Source organism: Balaenoptera musculus, chromosome 16, assembly GCF_009873245.2.
Source record: "Balaenoptera musculus isolate JJ_BM4_2016_0621 chromosome 16, mBalMus1.pri.v3, whole genome shotgun sequence".
In the NCBI taxonomy this organism is placed as follows: Eukaryota; Metazoa; Chordata; class Mammalia; order Artiodactyla; family Balaenopteridae; genus Balaenoptera; species Balaenoptera musculus.
The window spans coordinates 38788768-38813494 of NC_045800.1; the positions used below are offsets into that span (position 1 = coordinate 38788768).

General features: G+C 34.9%; 1 protein-coding gene across 1 annotated transcript in view; it reads left to right on the forward strand.

Moving 5' to 3' along the window:
• Nucleotides 1–24727, forward strand: part of ATAD1 (ATPase family AAA domain containing 1) — a 51398-nt gene that overhangs the window by 7239 nt on the left and 19432 nt on the right. The window contains exons 3-6 of the mRNA XM_036828644.1: nucleotides 4125–4223; nucleotides 6091–6211; nucleotides 11153–11353; nucleotides 17240–17346. Of these exons, the coding sequence (XP_036684539.1) occupies nucleotides 4125–4223; nucleotides 6091–6211; nucleotides 11153–11353; nucleotides 17240–17346 (528 nt within the window). The remainder of the gene's footprint in view (nucleotides 1–4124; nucleotides 4224–6090; nucleotides 6212–11152; nucleotides 11354–17239; nucleotides 17347–24727) is intronic.

A 24727-nucleotide genomic window follows, 5' to 3' on the forward strand; every position in this document is an offset into this window, starting at 1 on the left:
GTACTATTAAAGAGCTTTCAAGGGGCTTCCCTGGTGGCGCAGTGGTTGAGAATCTGCCTGCTAATGCAGGGGACACGGGTTCGAGCCCTGGTCTGGGAAGACCCCACATGCCGCGGAGCAACTAGGCCCGCGAGCCACAATTACTGAGCCTGCGCGTCTGGAGCCTGTGCTCCGCAACAAGAGAGGCCGCAATAGTGAGAGGCCCGCGCACCGCGATGAAGAGTGGCCCCTGCTCGCCGCAACTGGAGGAAGCCCTCGCACAGAAACGAAGATCCAACACAGCCAAAATAATAATAAATAAATAAATAATTATTTAAAAAAAAAAAAAAAAAAAGAGCTTTCAAGTACAGGATGAATAACTTAATGCTTGACCTCTCCTGGGCATTTGTATATGCAGTATTTTGTTTAGCATATTAATTAGACTATATAATATTCCTGAGATTGTAGTTTAGTTGTCAAAGGCCTGGAAAGATTCACTACTGAGAATTCATACACATGAAGGTCATATATTGTGACCTTAGTCATTAACTTAATGTCTCCATACTTTTAGTCCTATCATTGATATTGTAAGGTTCAAAACTTCATTTCAGTTATTTTGATATAAGTAATAGATGAAATAGTTTGTGAAGGACTGATACACTGAAAATCTTAAACTGGAATTCTCAACTGCCAGGTGTTTTCAAGAGCAGCCATCATAGAATGCCAGTTACCATTTGGAAGAGCTAACATTTGTTGACACCAGGAAGCCATTGTGAACTGCATTACCAATCAAGTGGCCCTAAAACCATGGTTTACTGGAGCTGAATCATAGAAGACTGAGCTGAAGTAAATAAGGAAATTCAGATGGGAAATCAGTAAGGAATAAGCAGTTAGTGTTGCCTGAGTGGCCAAGGGGATAGATAGAAGTGATGAGGAAAGAAAAGCAGCAAGAGGGAAACTCGAGATAAAACTCAGTGCATTATAGTGTTTTATACAGTAACATAGCAGAAGAGTATTATAGCAGAAAGTCGTCTTATCCAGCAACTTTTGGGTTATACGATAAAGTCAGAAGATGTAAGTGCACTAACGCTAAAAGAAGATAATTGTCTCCGCATGTCTAGAAAAGGGTGTTTGTTAGAATTTTAATGTAAGTTTGTGGTAAAGGCTTATACCTAATGTATAAAGATAATTCTTCAAATTCTTTGCTATTTCCTACTTAAATGTATTTTTTAAAGCTTTATATCAATTTTCTCTGTGTACACTTAAAATTGGAGTACTTCAGCTATGACCTCAGTAAAAGTTTTTTGAAATAAGTTGAATTAGTTCATCTTTGTTTTTTCACTCTTGTTGTGCTATCTCTAACTTTCTAAAATTATTCTTCCAGAAGAACAACCAATTTTATGATTCTTTTAGAACCTTTATGAAATGAGTGTTTCTATTCTGCTGCTCCTTTACTCCATTTCCTCCTTCCTCATTCTAGGCAGAAATATTAGTTCACTATTTCCTACCCCACTTCTTTACTTTGTAAATAATACTTTACATGGAGAAAAAGTGAAATAGAGTGAAAGGATAAAAAATACTATGAAACAGTTTAAAAGATAGGTATAAAGTAAAAAGTAAGTTTCTCTCCTACCTCTGACTCCTCACCCACAGTTCACCATTTTCCCTCCACAGAGTGGGAGAGACCCACTTTAAAAACCAAGCAGATGTGGGTGACTAGAAAGTATAATTGTCATTAAGCTGTAAACAGTAAAGCATTGCATGAGCATAAGCCATTTTTCAAGTAGTCCAATCATAATTTTGTTTTTCTAGGTAAAACGTTTTAGAAATAAGGGCGCAGTTAAATGTGTCAAAGCTAGACAATTGGATAACTTGTTCCTGGAACACAGTTTGGTACTGGTATGATGTGTTTTGGGGTGCTTTCTTTTCATTTACTTGTGTGTTAAGCATGTTCTGCTCTCCCAAATGAGAAATGTTAGTGTTTTAACAGAACATGAGCTTTGAAATTAGATCAGAGTTTGAGCTCTGGTAATGCTAATTCATAGCTGTGTAATCTTGCCAGTTCTTTACATTTCTCTGACCCTTGAGTTCTTCATCTGAAAAATGAGAATAATAATAGCTACTTCTCAGGATGGTTTCAAGGGTTGATTGTAAACCGTATCCAGCACAGTGCCAGGAAGGTGGTAGGTGCTCAATAAACGTTAATTTTTTTTTCTCTTTCCTATCAATGTTATTAATGCAACCTGAAGACATTGTTAAATGGAACTGCTGTTGTGGAGAAAAGATTCTAGGTAAACTCAACTATAGCGTTTTCTGTCTCTATAAAGTAAACAACATAGTTGATAATTTTTATTTAGGAAATTCCAAATATAAATAAAGGTAGCAAGAGGCAATTGTGACCTAGAGTAAAATTTTAAAGGCAAGTAGCTGATAGAGAGAAAAGCATGGTTTCTCAAATACTGACATTTTGGACCAGATAATGGAGGTGGGGAAGCAGGATATCCTTTGCCTTCTTGATTGTTTAGCGGCATCCCTGTCTCTGCTGACTAGATACCACTAGCACTGCCCCACCCACCCAAGTTGTGACAACCAAAAGTATTTTCAGGCATTGCCAAATGTCCCCTAGGGCGCCAAAGTCACCCCTGGTTGAGAACCACTGTATTAGAGCATGGCCTAGAAAGAACACATGTGGGATGGCTTCACATTTATAGAAGAACAAAGGAAAAGAAGAGAAATTAATGCTGTTATAGGTACAGAAAACAGGATACTGTTCATAGCTGACACATTTAAAGTCAGTGAAAGAGAAGATATTTGTAAGAAAGAGATAAAAGAATCTGGAAAAGGCTGCTTTATCCATTGATTCAGAGGGGTGGCTAAATAGGAAAAATGATGTGGTTCATAGCACTTTTTAAAAAAAAAAATGCTATATTACTAGGATATGATCAACACACATCCTGATCCTCTAACCAGTCTATAACTATAATGCTGTATGATGTGATTTTTTTTAAGAGTAGCAATACCCCTGACAAATAGCAAGATTATATATAATCAAAAGTATTCTAGGAAAATGTAACAACAAAAATTTAGGTAAATATGATTTACCAGAGCACCTTCATTTCTAAAACTGTTCAGTTAATTGAAATTTGAATATATTATGTCTAGATTTTTAAAGACTCTTTAGTTGCCACAAACTCCAGTCATGTAACTGAGGAAACCAAGGTAATATATATGATGGTTAGAGTATAGGCTCTAGAGTTGGGACTGCGTGGATTCGTATGTTGCCTCTTCCATTTGCTAACTTTTAACCTAAGACAAATAACTTAGTCTGAGCTACGCTTCAGTTTCTTTTTCTGTGTTGGGGAGAAATTGTACCTACCTCATAAGATCTCTCTGAGGATTCAATGAGTTAATCCATCTACAATATTTTGGCATAATATTTGGCACACTCAGTAAATGTTTTACTGTTAACATTATTTTTATTTTAGTTGAAAGCTGTGTTGCTTTGCTAGAGCTTATAGCTTTAAGGCTAGTTTTGCCCAGCTCTAAAAATATATGCAAGTATACTTCTAATTGAAAATTATTTTTATTATTTCTGGTTGCCTAGCCCCAAGAATTGACTTTAAAAAGGATAGTATCTCAGAACAATTTGAAATTAGTTTGGTTGAACACCTGTTGTAGATATATGGGTAATTTGAGGAAAGTTGGGCACCTGTTTTCAGATACTCTGTCAATTGAAGGAAAGAAACTCCAATTGTCCATTTCTTGATAGCCTTAACTCCTCGATCTTTCATCTTGAGGCTTCATTTTCACCTGTCATGATAATCCTGCTAGGAAAGAGAAATCAAGTTGGACCTTAGAATCTCATTGGAGCAATGAGAGGCCGTGTATATATCTCTTCTATCATGTACCCTATTTTCTCATTTCCCAAAAACTGGTTTAAATTGCCCTGGTTTCTGTAGAGTAGACCTTCAAATCTTTTTTTACTTAAGGACTTAAGAATGGGGAAGGATGAAACAAGTGGCATAGAATATCTCTGGAAAATCTTGTATGTCTGTTCATTGCTCTTTAGACTTCACAGTTACATGTTATGGAGTGCCAGTGTCTAAATATCAAACTAAAGGAGGTTGCTTGTTTTTTCTTTCTAGGCAGAAAAATTAATGAAGCAAATCGGTGTGAAAAATGTGAAGCTTTCAGAATATGAAATGAGTATTGCTGCTCATCTAGTAGACCCTCTTAACATGCATGTAGGTATCTTTAATCTTATTTAATATTATTTTTGTCTAGCATTTTGTATCAAGAGTCCCAAAGACCATGACCAGGTTTGATGATTCTCCTCTTCTACTAGGAGGAATCACAGGATTCAGTGTAGTCATACTCCTGGATATAATTTATTACAACAAAAGGATACAAGGCAAAATTAGCAAAGAGGGGCGTGGGATGAAGTCTGGAGGAAGTCAGGCACCAGCTTCCAAGAGTCTTCTAGTGAAGTCACACAGGGTGCACTTAATTCTTTCAGCAACAGGTTGTGAGAACACGTGTCAAATGCTATCTACCAAAGAAGCTCATTAGAGACTTAGGGCCCAGGGTTTTAATTGGGACTGGTCACATAGACTGCATCTTCCTAACATGTATCAAAATTCTAGACTCCCATAAGCAAAACAGGTATCCACCATAAACCATATTGTTTGCACAAACAGTTTAGGCACAGTGAGCTGTTCTCATCAGGAAAATGGAGGAAACTCTCCCGAAATCTAAGTATCTCCCATACTCCAGCCAGGGGCTAGCCTTGCAAGCAGGCCTTTCCAAGGATAATTGTCTCGGGCCTGCTGTGTTAACTTTTTTTGTGCACGTTTGTTTAGTTAAACCTGTACTTTTATATATTCACCTTTGTGGCATATAAAATTACTGCTTTAAGTCTTGTGGATATTTGACTTGGAGTTCAAATCTAGATTTTTTATAAGGTATGATAGACAACACAAGATTCTGAATCCAAGTTTTTCCATTTATGACCTTGGTAAATTATTTTCTCTTTGAGTTTCAGTTCCCTCATGTATAATCCAGGGACAATGTAATACCTGCTCTACCTACTTCTAAAGGATTATTTTGAGCATCAGATTAATGTAATTTATAAACTCTAAAATCCTCTGTGAATATTTTGTAACAATAGGTGTAAATAAATAGAGTGAAATACGATATCCTTATCTCCAAATCTAGGAAATAAAAATCTACAATGTCTATTAATATCTGTGTGCACAGAGACATACATGCCTTTCCAGAATTAATCCTCCATTTGAAATGAACTCAGTTCTTTGTTATAGCTACAGTGAAAGTAAGTGATGATTTTTTTCAGATCTGGCTGCGCTTTTTCACTTTTTTTTTTATGGTGGAAAATAAATGTGTTGTAAATATTGCTTCTGACCAGCCCCACCTCCAGCCCCTTTACTCAAATTAAAGCTAGGTTGTTTTTGTTTGTTTTTCAGGTCTTTTTCAGTTAGTTTATCCAGTGCCCGCCCCCCCAAAAAAATTTTTTAAGCTGAGTCGGAAGGCTTTGAAATACACAAGCTGTATCAGTTTTGAAAAAATGTATCCCCGTTTACTCTCTATAAAGATATAAGCCAAGTTTTGACACAGTTTACTTTTAATTAGTAAAATTCAGAAGCCCAGTTTGGTGAGTATAAGCCTTATTTCTAAATTCATTCCTATTATGTTTGACAGTGTCATCTGTGAATTAGGCACACTCAGCTAGTGCTGAACTGTCTGTCTGAGCTGGCTCCGCCATTCTTCTTGGTGGAGTATTTCCTCATCTTAATGGAGTGAGGTCAGCTTATTAGATCCCAAAGCTCAGAGTTTTGAGTGTTGGACCTAGGGCCTTTTTGTTTTCTTTTTTTGAATAGGTAGTTGACTATTAAATTTCAGCTCATGGTAGTTTAATAATTTCAGTATTGCTTAAAAGTACTTATATTAATATATCATTTTAAACTTTTATTATTTAGGTATAATTATGTTTTACTATTTAGGTATAATTAAGGCTTGCCATTTGGGGGGATTCTTTTTTACTTCGGTGAATATACATTAGCTGTAAAACTTCATGCTGACCTTAACTTTTACCAGGTTACTTGGAGTGATATAGCAGGTTTGGATGATGTCATTACGGATCTGAAAGACACAGTCATCTTACCTATCAAAAAGAAGCATTTGTTTGAAAATTCCAGGCTTTTGCAGCCTCCAAAAGGTATGGTAAAAGTTTATATTTGCTAAAGCATTAAAAATCTGGAAAACATGGAAACTTTCTGCCATTATAGAACTGGTGTTTTTGAAGTTGGGTTTTCAAGAGACTGCTGAGATCCAGTGAACTGTTTTATAAATAATGATTTTAAAATAATTGCTTATTCTTCAGCTTCCAAATTTAGGTAAAGTTTTTCCCCATAGTTACATATCAAAATAATCCCTTTATTTCAAATTCATTTTTATTACTTATAAGAAAATGAAATTAGGGAAATAAAGGTTAAAAAAATATTCAAAGTAACAGTATGGGTTTTTGTCTTCAAGATAAGACTTCTGGTTCTTTCATGATTCTAGTGATTTTTTTTCCTCTTGGTAATTTTATTTTAGATCGCAGTGGTAGCTTTTTGTTTGGTTTTGTTTTTAAGGAAATAGTGAACTACAGATGAACTAGAAATTAAATACTACTTATTTTTAAGGGAAACATTTTCTTATTCCTAGTTAGTGATTACTTCAAAAGCCTTGGAACTCAAGAATTGAAAGTATTTATAACTACATCCTTAAATATAATACTTTTATTATTGGCCATTCATATATTGATCATGTTTAAGACTTGTTAAAGGTGAATCAAATGTAGCTTACATGATAATTGACAGTGAGATCTGTAGAAGTGTGTTGCCATGGCTTTCAAATACAAACGCTATAGCGTAGCTTATTTAGTAGAAGCTTCTAGTAGAAGTTTCTCTTTATTGTATTGCCAAAACTAGAGAGGTTGCTAGTCAAGACTGAAATCAAATAATTAGACAAATGCATTTCTCAAAAAAGGATCTTTAGAAATACCAAATAACATGTATAAGTTGCAGTTTATAATCTTACTAATTTTGCAGCTATATCAAAAAGTGCATTAATTTATATTTCAAAAGTAATTGAAGCCAATAACTGTACATTTTTATGAAGTAGAAAATTTTTGTTTCTGGTAAATAGAGGCTGACAGTTACCACCAAAAATGGCATTCTCTTTTTGTTAACTAAAACAACAAATCTGTTTTTTATGTATTTTACTTTCTGAAACAGCAAAGCTACTTTTTTTCTAACAAGAAGCATTTACTCTATTGTGATTTAAAGAAAAATTTTTTTTTTCCCCAAAGAAAATTTCAAATGATTTATCTGAGCCCAGATCAAGAGTAAGGCAAATGTTGGATTACTAAGTTCTTCAGTACCCTCTTGCAGGTTGTTTATAGTGTGAACAAGAAAGAACTTTTGTCAATTTTTATGTCTCATTTTCACAATGTTAATGAATTTAGGAAATTTTTTTATGCTGTTAGAGAAAGCTTTTCTCATCAGTGATGTCTTAGGCCAGGTAACTGGGTGACTTCACCAGTTGGACTTGGTTTAAAGCCCCAATTAGCATAGCAGATACCAAATTATGAGGGAGTACTTTAACAGCCTTATGTAAATCTGCTTTTTATTTAAAAGCATTATCTAAAACTGAAGGTGGTTCCTATGTGTATTTAAAATTTTTTTTAAGTTACGTGAGTATTTCCTTATTATGTGATCTAAAGTTTTACTATTTGAGCTTTTTCAGCTGTGCATTTTTGGGAAATTTTTTACCAAGAACAAAAGTTTGAAAAATAATTGATTTACTTTTTGACCCCCAACATAAATTGGATATTGGTGTACAGAAGCAGAGTATACAATCAGTTGCATACCATACTTGTTCCATTTGGGGAATGGAAATAGGTTACCTAGGTTAGAGTCATTGCTTTATTGCCAATTTTATGTTTTCCTTAGTTCATTGCTGTCGAAGCTGAAATTGATCACTGCCTCACAGACTACAAAAAGTTAATTTGAGAATGATTTGTTATGTCATGAATGTGTGACATGTGATAATCATACTTAATAACATATAAAGATATGGTGTCACTTACTGGTTACAAGAACATGCCATAAAATACTGATGGTTGCATTAAAAAATGTAACCCTTTCTTCCCCCCAACATTTAAAAATTTACAATAGTTAAAATTCCATTTGAGGGACTTCCCTGGTGGTCCAGTGGTTAAGACCCCGTGCTCCCAATGCAGGGGGCCTGGGTTCAAACCCTGGTCAGGGAATGAGATCCTGCATGCCACAACTAAGAGCCCTGGCACAGCCAAATAAATATTAAAAAAAAAAAAAAAAAATGAAAAAAAGAAATCGATTTGAATGCTGTATGGTCCTTCTATAAAATCTGAATTCAGTAATCATTATTTTGGCACATAACTTTCATGTTTGTGGATGTCATCATACTCCATGTTTTGATGCATTCTTTAAAATGTAGATAAGAAATATATGTTTTGAAAGATGGACTTTCTGAGGTCATAAAGGCCTATAACTCCCCCCCCCCACCAGTACTCTGTATTTAAGTAGTTTTACAGATACTTATTTTTCCACCATTTGGACAAATTTTTTATTAAACCTTAAAAGTAAATAAACTAGTCCAAAAAAGAAAGAAAGAAAAGTTGGTCACTAATAAGGTAATATATTTTTCACTAATGGGGATTATCTCAAATTTGGATTTGTTTGTCCCAATACTTCTTTTCTTCCTCATCCTAAATCTTGTATTTGCATGCAGTACTTAGGAAGTAAAGCCTTTGTCAAAAACATCCCTCTTAAAGAGGGGTTTGAATTTTTAAGTCTCTACAAAGCACAAAATAATAAACACATTTTTAATCCTGTTGAAAATGGTTGTAAAAGTATCAAAGTTCTAAAAACTAGTTAAAAGGTTATAAAACTAATAATTAAAGCTAAATGCCTCACATTCATTTGCAGAACCACTCGTTTATCTTCATAAATATTAACATGGTGGAGTCCACTTCAGCAAAGGATATAGAAAACATGCCATTTTCAAATAGTATTATTGCTGTACTCACTGATAAAATATCAGATGAGACAACATGAATCTTAGTGACACTTAACATACATACAGAAATGGGGATTAAACAGTTGAATAAATAATTTTAAAGCTAACACTCATGTAATTACCACCCAGGTCAAGAAGTGAGCATTGATTGTTCCTCATGTGAACCTTATCTGTCACAGCTCCATCCTCCAGAAGATTATGAAATCCAAAAGTTTTCATTGGATGTTAAATCTTTAGACATTAGTAAATAACTACTAAATTAATAACACTAATTATAATCCCTGAAATAATTGGAAAAACTTAATCCTACTAGGAGGTACCAAAACTAAACTATTAGGAATAAAATATTCAAAGTGATAAATGAATACTTTGAAACAAGTATGACAGTCTGAGAGTATTCCATGTGTTTATGAAGTGATGGTGTAGCTGCAAAGTCAACAAAATATGAAGACTTTTGCATCATTAGTTCTAAAAACCTGAGATTCAAGTAATACATATTAAAAGTTTGCTAGTAGACCTGCATTCCATATTAAATTATATGATCAAAATAATAAATGTAATAATTCCATATGTTATCCCATATGTTTTCAGCTTTACTTGAATTCGATGGCATTAGACTATATTCTGTATTGTTCACATGAGCCATCTAAAAGTGTCAGTAGAAAGTTCAAATTTAACTGACTTAACTAAACTTTTAGTACCTAAATGAACGTAGTTAAAAATTGCAAGAACTGCTTGAGAATATTAACATATACTGGCAGTGCTTATGGATTTAAATTTTTAAATCAGCTTTAGAAGGGTTTAGTTTAAAATGATTAAACATGAGTTAGTTGAATCTTGAAGAATTACTAAGACCACTAGAAAAATCTATGTGTGCTTGAGGAGGAGTTTGAACATTATTTTGAAATGTTTGGCACGAAAAAAATTTGCTAGGTTATAGAACCAAGCTCAAGTTTCTCATTTTTAAAAACATGTAAGTTTTGGGGGCGGCGGTTATATTAAAGTACTTATTTTTCTTCCCTCATATTTTGTTTTTTATTTTTATTACATAATAGGAATATTTTGGATAACTCCAAATTCTCTCCATTTTACCCCAGCATGCTGCCTATATTGTCTTTATTTATTTATTTATTTATTTGGCCATGGCGTGTGGGATCTTAACTCCCCAACCAGGGATGGAACCCAGGCCCCAGCAGTAAAGCACCGAGTCCTAACCACTGGACCGCCAGGGAATTCCCAATATTGTCATTCTTTAAGTGCTATTACATGAGAAAAGTCGAGCAACTCTAGATTAAGCAAATAGTTAAAGAAGTCTGCAGATGATGATTTTTGTCAGGCCTGTCTGTAAATGATCTGTAGTCAGGGCCATAATTTTAGTATTATATTAACTTAGAAAATGCTACCTCATTTTAGATGAAAAACAGTTGGTGATGATTCCCCAAATGCTCAAGACCTCAACCTGTTTAGATCTTTTATATATTAAAAGACTTAACCTTAAATTGCATTTAGCAGCAAATTGCTGTCAGTGGAGACTCTGGGTTAATAATATAGTTTTATTTCTAGGAAATTAAAACAGGAGTGACTGGTGATTTCTTTTTAAGAAAAGATCATTATCTTAAGTCTCTGAGCAATAGCAAAACAGTGTTTTCTACAGTCTGCTTTGAAGTTGTTCATTTTCTCTGGGCTGTTGTCATTGTGCTATAGTGCTCTTAGCTTGTGAAGGGGAAGGGCATTAGACGATTTTATTTGTCAGCCGTTGGCTCAAGAGGTGTGAATTTGGATGTCAAGATGATTGTCTTTAATATCCTGAACTGGACCATTTCATGAAGGGAGGAAGCACAAGGGTGCTATAATCCCAAATACATGTCATCACTGATACAAACTTAGAATATAGCACCTTCCTTTCTACTATAAGAAAAGATTAATAAAAATGGAAGTGAATATTGTGAAAAAGTTTAGTGTGGACAGAATTAATATTATGTTGATTATCCCATAAACTAGCAAATATCTCCTTCTCTTAAAGGAATTAATACAATAACATGTTAATTTCCAGGTGTCCTTCTCTATGGGCCTCCAGGCTGTGGTAAAACGTTGATTGCCAAGGCTACAGCCAAAGAAGCAGGTTGTCGATTTATTAACCTTCAGCCTTCAACACTGACGGATAAGTGGTATGGAGAATCTCAGAAACTGGCTGCTGCTGTTTTCTCCCTTGCCATAAAGCTACAGCCTTCCATCATCTTTATAGACGAAATAGGTATGCTGTGTTTTCTAAACAGTGTGCAGTGGACTTTCATGTACATGTTTCCTCATGCACATGTCTGTCCAGGGTAGATATCTAGAAGTTGAACCATTAGGTTGTGTGATGTGTCCATCTTCAACCTCACTAGGATTACCAGTTCTTCAAAGTGGTTATACCCGTTTACACTCTCACCAGTATACAGTTTGTTTCCCTACATACTCCCCCAAAACTTATCTTTTCAGGCAGTGTCATTAATTTTTGTCAACTTAAAGAGCAAAAATTATCTCATCATTGTTTTGTGTTTCCCTGCTTACTAGTAAATTTGTGCATCTTTTAACATGTTGATTAGCCGTTTAGGTTTCCTTGCTTGTAAATTGCCGGTTTTTCTTTGGGGTTATTTGCAGTTTTCTTAGTAATTCTTTGATGAGGTTTTATTATGATTGCAAATATTTTCTAGACTGGCTTGTCTTTTCACTTTATGATAGTTTCTTTTATGGAGATTTAAATTTAAATGTAATTACATTTATCAGTTTTTTTCCTTTATGGTTTATACTTCTTGTGTCTGGTTTACAAATCCCTTCACTACCTCCATAAATACTCTCCTTTTTAAAATATATAACGTTAAGTAGGAATCTAGTTTAATTCCTTGCCATATGGACAGTCAACTTATAAATAGATCATCTTTCTCTGTATGTCATGACTTTTACATTAGTGGACTTTTTCTCTATTTTATGGATCATCTATATTTTTGTTATAATTTATATATTATAATAAAGCTACAATAATTAAAACTGTAGCTTTGAATGAATTTACTATTATATGTAATATGATAAGCTATATAGAAATATATAGAGAGAAAGATAGGTATAGATATAAAGTATTTTGGTTACTTGTTTGCCTTGTGTATCTTTCTCATCAATTTGTTCCATTTATTTTGGATTTTTGCTTTGACTTTTGCACAAAGGAGCATATAGCTGGATTTTTAAAAATTTTAATCTAAGGCTCTTTAACCAGGAACTGTGGTCAATTTGTTTTCATTTTGATAGCTGATATATCTAGATTTATTTCTACCACATAACTGTGTGCTTTTTATGGGTATTTACCAATCTAGTGGACTTCTGTGCTTTTTTTATTCCCTTTTCCCTCACACAGGTTTAGAAGTTACGTACAGTTGACCCTTGAATAACAGGTTTTAATGGGTCCACTTATACATGGATTTTTCTCAACTGTAAAAACTCTTATCACCACATGAACTGCAGCTACGGAGGAACCGTGGATATGGAGGGCCAACTGTGAATTATACGTGGATTTTGGACTATGGAAAGGCTCAGCGCCCATAACTCGTACCTTCTTCAAGGGTCAACTGTATTCTTTTTCTTTTAGCATACATTTAGCATAGCTACTTGTCTTAAAAGTCTAGGCTAATTATTTCTCACCTCTTCCCAAATAATACAGGGACCTTAGAACTCTTGAATACTAATCATTCCTCTCATCTCTTATATGTTTTTGTTAACAGTTTCTCTTGTTTTTTACTTTTCCATATTAGTTGTTATTTTTGTACTGGCAGTCCTTGTTTAGAGATCCACTTTGCCAGTTATTTTGCTCACTATTACTTCTTGCACCTGCCTTTTCTGGATTTAATTTCCTTCTTACTGAAGTCTGTCAAAATTCTTTCAGCAACGATTGTGAGTACAGTGAGTTGTCTTTGTGTGAAAATGTGTTGACTCTGTTTTTACTTTTAAATGTTACAGAATTATTTTCTTTCAGCGTTTTAAAGCTACAAGTGTGTTGCCTACCAGTCTTTCTTGTCGCTTTTGAGAATTCTGCTTATAGCCTAATATTTCTTTGTAATTAATCTATCTTTTCTCTCTAGTTGCTATTGAATATTGCAAGACTTATGTTTCATTATATATATGTATATATATTTTCTTCAAGTCTCTACTTAATTTTGAGTCATTTCCATAGTTGTAGCATCTAGTTCTCTACCATATTTCATCAGTTCTAAAACATACTGTTTTATGTTAGTTTTTTACATTTTAACATCCCTGAAATTGGGATAGCATGTTATAATTTAATTGGCAGTATTTAAAACTTTTTGTCGATACATAAAATAATGGTGCAACTCAAAAGTCAGTCAGTCATTGAGTAAGTAATAAAAAGCGATTCTTTGCTTGGCTATGTTCAATCTTGCAACAATTGGGTTTGTATTCTGCCAATTATATTTGAACTTTAGAAGTTCTGTTTGTTTATTTTTCAAATTTATCTATTTTCACTATAACTTGCTCTTCTGTTAAAATTTCAGTCCCTTTTATGTCTTCAAAATTTAAAACATACTATTTTTATATAGTTCTTTGGATTGTTCTGTTTGAAATTTTACTTCTTTATATTGTTAACTCTCTTTCATAGTAATTTGTTTCCGTGTGTCATTTCTAACTCCAGATTGCTTAGGACTTGCTTTTATATGAGAATTCTGTGTTGCCTAAAATAATCCAGAGTAGTTTTTCTGTCTTCCACTTAGAGGCTTTAGGCTCTAATTTCTCAACTTGGATGTTCCTAGACTGAATGACAGTTTGAATTTAGACTTCAGGCCTGAGAGAGAGCCCCTGTGATCTTGGTTTTTAGTTTTTCAGGGGGGACATATTTCCCTCCAGAGCCCAGGCCAAGACAGACAAGCGTCCTTAACTCCCTGTAGTGGTGAGCAGAATTTTTTTTCTTGTCTATACTTTCTGTGAGTGTACATCCTTTTGGGCATCTTGGCTTCAGCATGGATGTTAACACCAAAGCAGAACCTCCTGATGCTACCCATGCATACCTGTTGTGTACACAAACACACACACAAACAGCGGCATAATCACCTCAAAATCTCACCATTCTTTTTTTCAGTTCTCTCTTTTTCTGATCTCTAGGATTTTTTTTCTTTCCTTCTTGCAATCTCAGATATTCAGTAACCTTTTTTTTTTTTAATTACTAAACTTTATTTTTTAGAACAGTTTTAAGTTTACAGAAGACTTGAGCAGAAAGTACAGAGTTCCCATATCCCCCCCCCACACACAGTTTCCCTATTATCAATACTTTGTGTTAATGTGATATATTTGTTATAATTAATGAACCATTACCGGTATGTTATTAATAACTAAAGTCCATAGTTTATATTAAGGTCCATTCTGTGTTGTACAGTTCTGTGGTCTTTGACAAATGCATAATATCATGTATCTACCCTTACAGTATCAGGCAGAATAGTTTCACCACCCTAAAAATCCCCTGTGCTCTACCTGTTCATCCCTCTCAAACTCCTCCCTCCCAAACTCCTAGCTGCACTGTCTCTATTGTTTTGCCTTTTACAGAATATCATACAGTTGGAATCATATAACATGTAGCTTTCTCAGACTGGTTTCTTTCACTTAGCAGTATGCATTTGTTTCCTCCATTATCTTTTTATGGCTTGGTAGCTCATTTCTTTATATTGCTGAATCATATTCCATTGTATGGTTATACCACAGTTTGTTTATCCATTCATCTATTAAAGGACCTCTTGGTTGCTTCCAGTTTTGTGCAGTTATGAGTAAAGCTGCTAACAACAGAGATATGCAAGATTTTGTGTGGACTTAAGTTTCCAACTCAACTGGGTAAATACCTAGGAGCTCAATTGCTGGATCGTATGGAAAATCTGTGTTTAACTTTGTAAGAAACTACCAAATGTATTTCAAAGTGGCTATTTGCACTTAAAAGTTCCACCAGCAGTTCTACCATTTTGCAGTTCTACCAGCAGTAAATGAGAGGTCCTGTTTCTCTCCTCCTCTCCAGCACTTGGTATTACCAATTTTTTGGATTTTAGCTATCCTAATAAGTGTGTAGTGGTATCTCGTTTTAATTTGCACTTCCCCAGTGACGTATATTGTTGAGCATCTTTTCATATGCTTATTTGCCATCTGTATATCTTCTTTGGTGGGGTCTCTGTTCATATCTTTTGCTCATTTTTTAACTGGGTTGTTTTCTTGTTGAATTTTAAGAGTTCTTTGTATATCTTGGATACAAGTCCTTTATCAGGTATGTGTTTTATACAATAAATATTTTTTTCCAGTCTGTGGCTTGTCTTTTCTCTTAACAATGTCTTCCACAGGGCAGGAATTTTATTTTTAATAAACTCCGACTTACACATTTTTTTCTTGGATGGATTGTGCTTTTGGTGTTGTATGTAAAAGTTCATCACCAAACCCAGGGTTCCCTAAATTTTCTCCTGTATTGTCTTCATAAGTTTTATAGCTTTTTGTTTTACATTTAGGTCTGTGTTCTGTTTTGAGTTAATTTTTGTGAAATGTATAAGGTCTGTGTCGAGGTCTGTTTTTTTGCATATGGATGTCCGATTGTTTTAGCACTATTTATCAGATATGCATTAACTTTAAAAAAATACCTTATTCAGTCTTTTTGTCAGTGTTTACATACATGTCTTTTTCCACCCTCTTCAGTATTCTGAGCTTTTATATTTAAAGTGTGTCTCGTGTAAGCAGTGCACAATTGGGTTTTGTTTTTTTTTTATCCAGTCTAATATCTTAAACAGGTAATTGCATACTCTAGACCATTTACATTTAATGTAACTACTGGTATAGTTAGGTTATTTATACTTTGATCCAGAATTTTAAGTTTTTCATATTATTTTAAGCTGCCATCTTGCCAGAACCACTTCTTAGAAATGAAGGTAATTTGAGAATAATTAATGGCAGAATTATGGTGATTAAGTAGGCAGCTAAACTTACACAATTTATCTTTAAAAAATAAGCAATTTTTAAATGACTAGATTTTATACATCCAGAATAAATGGGTACGTTTATTGTACATGGTACAACACATGGTACAATACATGGTCCAACACTGGTACATATTGTACACGATTAGAACTGTAAAAGAAAATACAGGATATATGTTTGCCATCACAAAACTATCATGTCACAGTAATGTGTTTTTGCTGTAATTACTTTTTTAAAAAATTTTTTGTTTTTTAAAGCTTGGACCCAGCACATTAAAAAGCATTTTCATGTCACTTGCATGTATGATTGACAGACTTCAAGTTTTAGTTTTAGTGTTGAAATGTGAAAGTTATTGAGAAATGCCAGTGATTTGAAGGGATACAAGACAAAACATTTGAAATAGGATTGTACTGGAAAATACAGAATTTGTTTTTATTGTCTTTTTTTCGTTCTTAGGATATACCACCTTTCAGTCCTTTTGTTCTAGAAGGAAAATATTTTCCCCCTTTTAAAAGTATTTCATGTTCTTTATAGATAATTTGGAAGACAGAAAAGAATTCAAGAGAAATTTAAAATTGTCCATCAGTATCACTGAGAGATAACCAAAGTTATTAGCATTTTGGTGTATTTCGTTAAAGGTTTTTTTACCCTGTATAATGTATATGTGCATGCATGCCAGCATGTATGTTTTAAACCATTTCCTGTCCTATATTTTCCCACTTAATAGTGTTCTGAGATTTTCCAGTATCATTTTTATTTATCACCAGGAAAAGTGCATGAGGAAAAAGTATGTGATCCCATAATTAAGAATGCATAGGATGCAGAGAACCTGGGAAGTTAGGGCCAAAGCACACAGACTTTTGCTCTAAGACACTATGTGATCCTTTTTTAGCTTCTCAGCACTAGATCCTTTATTTCTTTTATATATGTTGGTATGAATGTATTTTTAGGAAAGAAATGAGGATTGTGAATTGATTGTTTTAATTTGCTGGATAATTTGTCAAAGTGGTTATATCAGAATAATGTGTGAAAAGGCATATTCGAACCCTTTTCTTTGTAATCTTTCATAAAATTGTCAGCTTTTAATTAATGATTTGAAATTATATAAAGAATAATTTATTATTGATTTGTAAGGTTAAGGATTTTTTTCTTCTAGACTCCTTTCTACGAAACCGTTCAAGTTCTGACCATGAAGCTACAGCCATGATGAAAGCTCAGTTTATGAGTCTCTGGGATGGATTGGATACTGATCACAGCTGCCAGGTATTTGAAAGTAATCTGCTTTAATTTGTGTTATTCGTGGTGGTGGTGTTAATAGAAAATTTGGCTGCTTGTTAAGCTTATTTACAAAATTATTTTTCATAGCTTATACTTACCAATAAATGACGAGAATCTGAAAGAATATGGTTTGTATATGTCTTCATCCATTTTGAGGGCTTCGTAATTAATAAAATGTTAAAAAGATTTCCCAAATGCTCAAAACAAATACAAGAATAAGAGAGAAAACCAGGGTATTAGAACCATCTATGTCAAGGAAAAGGAAGTGACTAGTGGCTATGAGTATTCTGTACATTTCGTTTGACTCTTACCATAAATCCTTATAGTCTTTACTCTCAGTTCTTATGTCACTTTTTTTTTTTATATATATAGTCATGTGTATATGTTAATCCCAAACTCCTAATTTATCCCTCTCTCCCACCTTTCCCCTTTGGTAACCATAAGTTTGTTTTCTATGTCTGGGAGTCTGTTTCTGTTTTGTAAGTTCATTTGTATCATTTTTTTAGATTCCACATATAAGTGATATCATGATATTTGTCATTCTCTGTCTGAATTACTTCACTTAATATGATAACCTCTAGGTCCATCCATATTGCTGCAAATGGCATTATTTTATTCCTTTTTGTGGCTGAATAATATTCCACTATATATGTACCACATCTTCCTTGTCCATTCATGTGTCAGTGGGCATTTAGGTTGCTTCCATGTCTTGGCTGTTGTAAATTGTCCTGCTATGACCTTTGGGGTGAATGTATCTTTTCAAATTATGGTTTTCTCCAGATATATGCCCAGGAGTGGGATTGCTGGATCCTATGGTACCTCTATTTTTAGTTTTTTAAGGAACCTCCATACTGTTCTCCATAGTGGCTATACCAATTTACATTCCCACCAACAGTGTAGAAAGATTCCCTTTTCTCCACACCCTCTCCAGCATTTATTGTTTGTACACTTTTTAATGATGGCCATTCTGACTGCTGTAAGGTGATACCTCATTGTAGTTTTGATTTGCATTTTTCTAATAATTAGCGATCTTGAGCATCTTTTCATGAGCTTTTTGACCATCTATATGTCTTCTTTGAAGAAATGTCTGTTTAGGTCTTATGCCCATTTTTTGATTGGGTTGTGTGTTTTTTTGATGTTGAGCTGCATTGAGCTGTTCGTAATATTTTGGAAATTAATAATTAGATCCCATGTGTTTATTTTTGTTTTTATTTTCATTACTCTAGGAGGTGGATCCAAAATGATCTTGCACAATTTATGTCAAAGAGTTTTCCTCTAAGAGTTTTATAGTATATGGTCTTACATCTGGGTCTTTAATCCTTTTTTTTTAAAATTAATTTTTACTGGAGTATAGTTGCTTTACAATGTTGTGTTTCTACTGTACAGCAAAATGAATCAGCTATACATATACATATATCCCCTCTTTTTTGGATTTCCTTCTCATTTAGGTCACCACAGTGCACTAAGTAGAGTTCCCTGTTCTATACAGTATGTTCTCATTAGTTCTCTATTTTATACGTAGTATCATAGTGTATAGTGTCAATCCCAATCTCCCAATTCCTTCCATCCCCCCTTTCCCCATTGGTATACATACATTTGTTCTCTACATCTGTGTCTCTATTTCTGCATTGCATATAAGATCATCTATACCATTTTTCTAAATTCCACATATATGCGTTAATATATGATATTTGTTTTTCTCTTTCTGACTTACTTCACTCTGTATGACACTCTCTAGGTCCATCCACATCTCTACAAATGACCCAATTTTGTTCCTTTTTATGGATGAGTAATATTCCATTGTATATATGTACCACATCTTCTTTATCCATTCCTCTGTTGATGGACGTGTAGGTTGCTTCCATGTCCTGGCTATTGTAAATAGTGCCGCTGTGAACATTGGGGTGCATGTGTCTTTTTGAATTATGGTTTTCTCTGGGTATATGCTCAGTAGTGGGATTGCTGGGTCATATGGTAGTTCTATTTTTAGTTTTTTAAGAAACCTCCATACTGTTTTCCATGGTGGCTATATCAGTTTACATTCCCACCAACAGTGCATGAGGATTCCCTTTTCTCCACACCCTCTCCAACATTTATTGTTTGTAGATTTTTTGATGATGGCCATTCTGACCAGTGTGAGGTGATACCTCATTGTAGTTTTGATTTGCATTTCTCTGATAATTAGTGATGTTGAGCATCTTTTCATGTGTTTGTTGGACATCCATGTGTCTTCTTTGGAGAAATGTGTATTTAGGTCTTCCACCCATTTTTTGATTGGTTGATTGTTTTTTTTGATATGGAGCTGCATGAGCTGTTTGTATATTTTGGAGATTAATCCTTTGTCAGTTGCTTCGTTTGCAAATATTTTCTCCCATTCTGAGGGTTGTCTTTTGGTCTCGTTTATGGTTTCCTTTGCTGTGCAAAAGCTTTTAAGTTTCATTGGGTCCCATTTGTTTATTTTTGTTTTTGTTTCCATTTCTCTAGGAGGTGGGTCAAAAAGGATCTTGCTGTTATTTATGTCATAGTGTTTTGCCTATGTTTTCCTCTAAGAGTTTTATAGTGTCTGGCCTTACATTTAGGTCTTTAATCCATTTTGAGTTTATTTTTGTGTATGATGTAAGAAGTGTTCTACTTTCATTCTTTTACATGTAGCTGTCCAGTTTTCCCAGCACCACTTATTGAAGAGGCTGTCTTTTCTCCATTGTATACTCTTACCTCCTTTATCAAAGATAAGGTGACCATATGTGCGTGGGTTTATCTCTGGGCTTTCTATCCTGTTCCATTGATCTATATTCTTGTTTTTGTGCCTGTACCATATTGTCTTGATTACTGTAGCTTTGTAGTATAGTCTGAAGTCCAGGCGCCTGATTCCTCCAGCTCCATTTTTCTTTCTCAAGATGGCTTTGGCTATTCGGGGTCTTTTGTGTTTCCATACAAATTGTGAAATTTTTTGTTCTAGTGCTGAGAAAAATGCCATTGGTAGTTTGATCCCTATTGAACCTGTAGATTGCTTTGGGTAGTATAGTCATTTTCACAATGTTGATTCTTCCAATCCAAGAACATGGTATATCTCTCCATCTGTTGGTATCATCTTTAATTTCCTTCATCAGTGTCTTATAGTTTTCTGCATACAGGTCTTTTGTCTCCTTAGGTAGGTTTATTCCTAGGTATTTTATTCTTTTTGTTGCAGTGATAAGTGGGAGTGTTTCCTTAATTTCTCTTTCAGGTTTTTCATCATTAGTGTATAGAAATGCAAGAGATTTCTGTGCATTAATTTTGTATCCTGCTACTCTACCAAATTCATTGATTAGCTCTAGTAGTTTTCTGGTGGCATCTTTAGGATTCTCTATGTATAGTATCATGTCATCTGCAAACAGTGACAGCTTTACCTCTTCTTTTCCAATTTGGATTCCTTTTATTTCTTTTTCTTCTCTGATTGCTATGGCTAAGACTTCCAAACTGTGTTGAATAATAGTGGTGAGAGTGGGCAACCTTGTCTTGTTCCTGATCTTAGAGGAAATGGTTTCAGTTTTTCACCATTAAGAACGATGTTGGCTGTGGGTTTGTCGTATATGGCCTTTATTATGTTGAGGTAGTTTCCCTCTATGCCTGCTTTCTGGAGACTTTATTATAAATGGGTGTTGAATTTTATCAAAAGCTTTTTCTGCATCTGTTGAGATTATCATACGGTTTTTCTCCTTCAATTTGTTAATATGGTGTATCACATTGATTGATTTACATATATTGAAGAATCCTTGGATTCCTGGGATAAACCCCACTTGATCATGGTGTATGATCCTTTTAATGTGCTTTTGAATTCTGTTTGCTAGTACTTTGTTGAGGATTTTTGTATCTATGTTCATCAGAGATATTGGCCTGTAGTTTTCTTTTTTTGTGACATCTTTGTCTGGTTTTGGTATCAGGGTGATGGTGGTCTCGTAGAATGAGTTTGGGAGTATTCCTCCCTCTGCTATATTTTGGAAGAGTTTGAGAAGGATAGGTGTTAGCTCTTCTCTAAATGTTTGATAGAATTCCCCTGTGAAGCCATATGGTCCTGGGCTTTTGTTTGTTGGAAGATTTTTAAACACAGTTTCAATTTCAGTGCTTGTGATTGGTCTCTTTATATTTTCTATTTCTTCCTGGTTCATTCTCGGAAGGTTGTGCTTTTTGAGAATTTGTCCATTTCTTCCAGGTTGTCCATTTTATTGGCGTAGAGTTGCTTGTAGTAATCTCTCATGATCCTTTGTGTTTCTGCAGTGTCAGTTGTTACTTCTCCTTTTTCATTTCTACTTCTGTTGATTTGAGTCTTCTCCCTTTTTTTCTTGATGAGTCTGGCTAATGGTTTATCAATTTTGTTTATCTTCTCAAAGAACCAGCTTTTAATTTTATTGATCTTTGCTATCGTTTCCTTCATTTCTTTTTCATTTATTTCTGATCTGATCTTTATGATTTCTTTCCTTCTGCTTACTTTGGGGTATTTTTGTTCTTCTTTCTGTAATTGCTTTAGGTGTAAGTTTAGGTTGTTTATGAGATTTTTCTTGTTTCTTGAGGTAGGATTGTATTGCTATAAACTTCCCTCTTAGAACTGCTTTTGCTGCATCCCATAGGTTTTGGGTCTTCGTGTTTTCATTGTCTTTTGTTTCTAGGCATTGTTTGATTTCCTCTTTGATTTCTTCAGTGATTCCTTGGTTATTTAGTAGCATATTGTTTAGCTGCCATGTGTTTGTATTTTTTACAGTTTTTTTCCTGTAATTGATATCTAGTCTCATAGCGTTGTGGTCGGAAAAGATACTTGATATGATTTCAGTTTTCTTAAATTTACCAAGGGTTGGTTTGTGACCCAACATATGGTCTATCTTGGAGAATGTTCCATGAGCACTTGAGAAGAAAGTGTATTCTGTTGTTTTTGGATGGAATGTCCTATAAATATCAATTAAGTCCATCTTGTTTAATGTGTCATTTAAAGCTTGTGCTTCCTTATTTAGTTTCATTTTGGGATTATGTGTCCATTGGTAAAGTGGCATGTTAAAAGACCCCCACTATTATTGTGTTACTGTCACTTTCTCCTTTCATGGCTGTTAACATTTGCCGTATATATTGAAGTTCTCCTATGTTGGGTGCATATATATTTACAATTATTATATCTTTTTCTTGGATTGATCCCTTGATCATTATGCAGTGTCCTTCCTTGTCTCTTTTGACAGTCTTTATTTTAAAGTCTGTTTTGTCTGATATGAGTATCGCTACTCCAGCTTTCTTTTGATTTCCATTTGCATGGAGTATCTTTTTCCATCCTCTCACTTTCACTCTGTATGTGTCCCTAGATCTGAAGTGGGTCTCTTGTAGACAGCATATACATGGGTCTGTTTTGTATTCGTTCAGCCAGCCTATGTCTTTTGGTTGGAGCAGTTAATACGTTTACATTTAAGGTAATTATCAATATGAATGTTCTTATTGCCATTGGGTTAATTGTTTTATATTTGTTTTTGTGGTTCTCTTTTCTTTTCCTGTTTTGTTCTCTTGCGATTTGATGACTATATTTAGTGTTGTGTTTGTATTCCTTTTTCTTTTTTTTGTATGTATATCTATGGTCGGTTTTTGGTTTGCAGTTACCATGAGTTTTTGATATTGCAGTCTGATATACCTCTCTCTCTCTCTCTCTCTCTATATATATATATATATATGATTGTTTTAAGTTGCTGTTCTCAAGTTCAAATGCATTTCCAATATCATGCTTTTGTACTCTCCTCACAATTGCTGGTTTTGATACCATATCTGCATGTGGATGACTTTCTACCTTTACTGTATGTCTGCCTTTACCAGTGAGCTTCCATTCATAATTTTCTTGTTTCCACTTGTAGCCTTTAGCATTTGTTGTAAAGCTGGTTTGGTGATGCTGAATTCTCTTAGCTTTCGAGTGTCTGTAAAGCTTTTGATTTCTCTGTCAAATCGAATGAGAGTTTTGCTGGGTAGAGTATTCTTGGTTGTAGGTTTTTTCCTTTCATCACTTTAAATATATTACGCCACTCCACTCCATTCTGGCCTACAGAGTTTTTGCTGAAAAATCAGCTGATAACCTTATGGGGATTCCCTTGTATGTTATCTGTTTCTTTCCTGTTGTTGTTTTTAATATTTTCTCTGTCTTTAATTTTTTCAACTTTATTACTATGTGTCTCAGCATGTTCCTCCTTGGGTTTATTCTTCATGGGACTCTCTGCGCTTCCTGGACTTGAGTGACTGTTTCCTTTCCCACGTTAGGGAATTTTTCAGCTATGATCTATTCAAATATTTTCTCAGGCCCTTCCTCTCTTTTCTCCTTCTGGGACCCCTGTAATGTGAGTGTTAGTGTGTTTAATGTTGTTCCATTGGTCTCTTAAGCTGTCCTCCTTTCTTTTCATTCTTTTTTCCTTATTGTGTTCCACAGCAGTGATTTCCACCATTGTCTTGCAGGTCAGTTATCTGTTCTTCTGCCTTAGTTATTTTGCTATTGATTCTTTCTAGTGTATTTTTCATTTCAGTTATTGTATTCTTCAACTCTGTTTCTTTGTTCTTTATATCTCCTAGCTCTTTGTTAAACATTTCTTGTATCTTCTCAGTCTGTGCCTCCATTCTTTTCCCAAGATCATGGATTATCTTTACTATCATTACTCTGAATTCTTTTTCGGGTAGATATCTCCACTTCACTTAGTTGTTCTTCTGGGGTTTTATCTTGTTCCTTCATCTGGAACATGTTTCTCTGCCGTCTCATTTTGTCTTAACTTTCTGTGTTTGTGGTCTCCATTCCGCAGGCTGCAGTGTTGTAGTTCCTCTTGCTTCTGGTGTCTGTCCCCTGGTGGATGAGGCTGGTCTAGAGACTTGTGCAGGCTTCCTGGTGGGAGGGACTTGTGCCTGCCCACTGGAGATTGGAGCTGGGTCTTGTCCCTCTGGTGGGCAGGGCCATGTCAGGGGGTGTGTTTAGAGGCGGCTGTGGTCTCAGGAAGACTTTAGGCAGCCTGTCTGCTGATAGGTGGGGCTGTGTTCCAGCCCTGTTGGTTGGTTGGCCTGAGGCGTCCCAGCACTGGATCCTACAGTGGGGCCTCATCTTGATGTCAAAATGGCAGACTTCAGGAGAGCTCATGCCAATGAGTACTCCCTAGTACCTCTGCCACCAGTGTCCTCGTCCCCACAGTGAGCCACAGCCACCCTGCCTCCCCAGGAGACCCTCCAAGACCAGCACGTAGGTCTTCCCAAGGCTCCTGTGAAGTCACTGCTTTTTCCCTGGGTCCTGATACACACAAGACCTTGAGCGTGCCCTCCGTGTGTGGAGTTCCTGTAATCAAGCCCCACTGGCCTTCAAAGCCAAATGCTCTGGGGGCTCCTCCTGCTG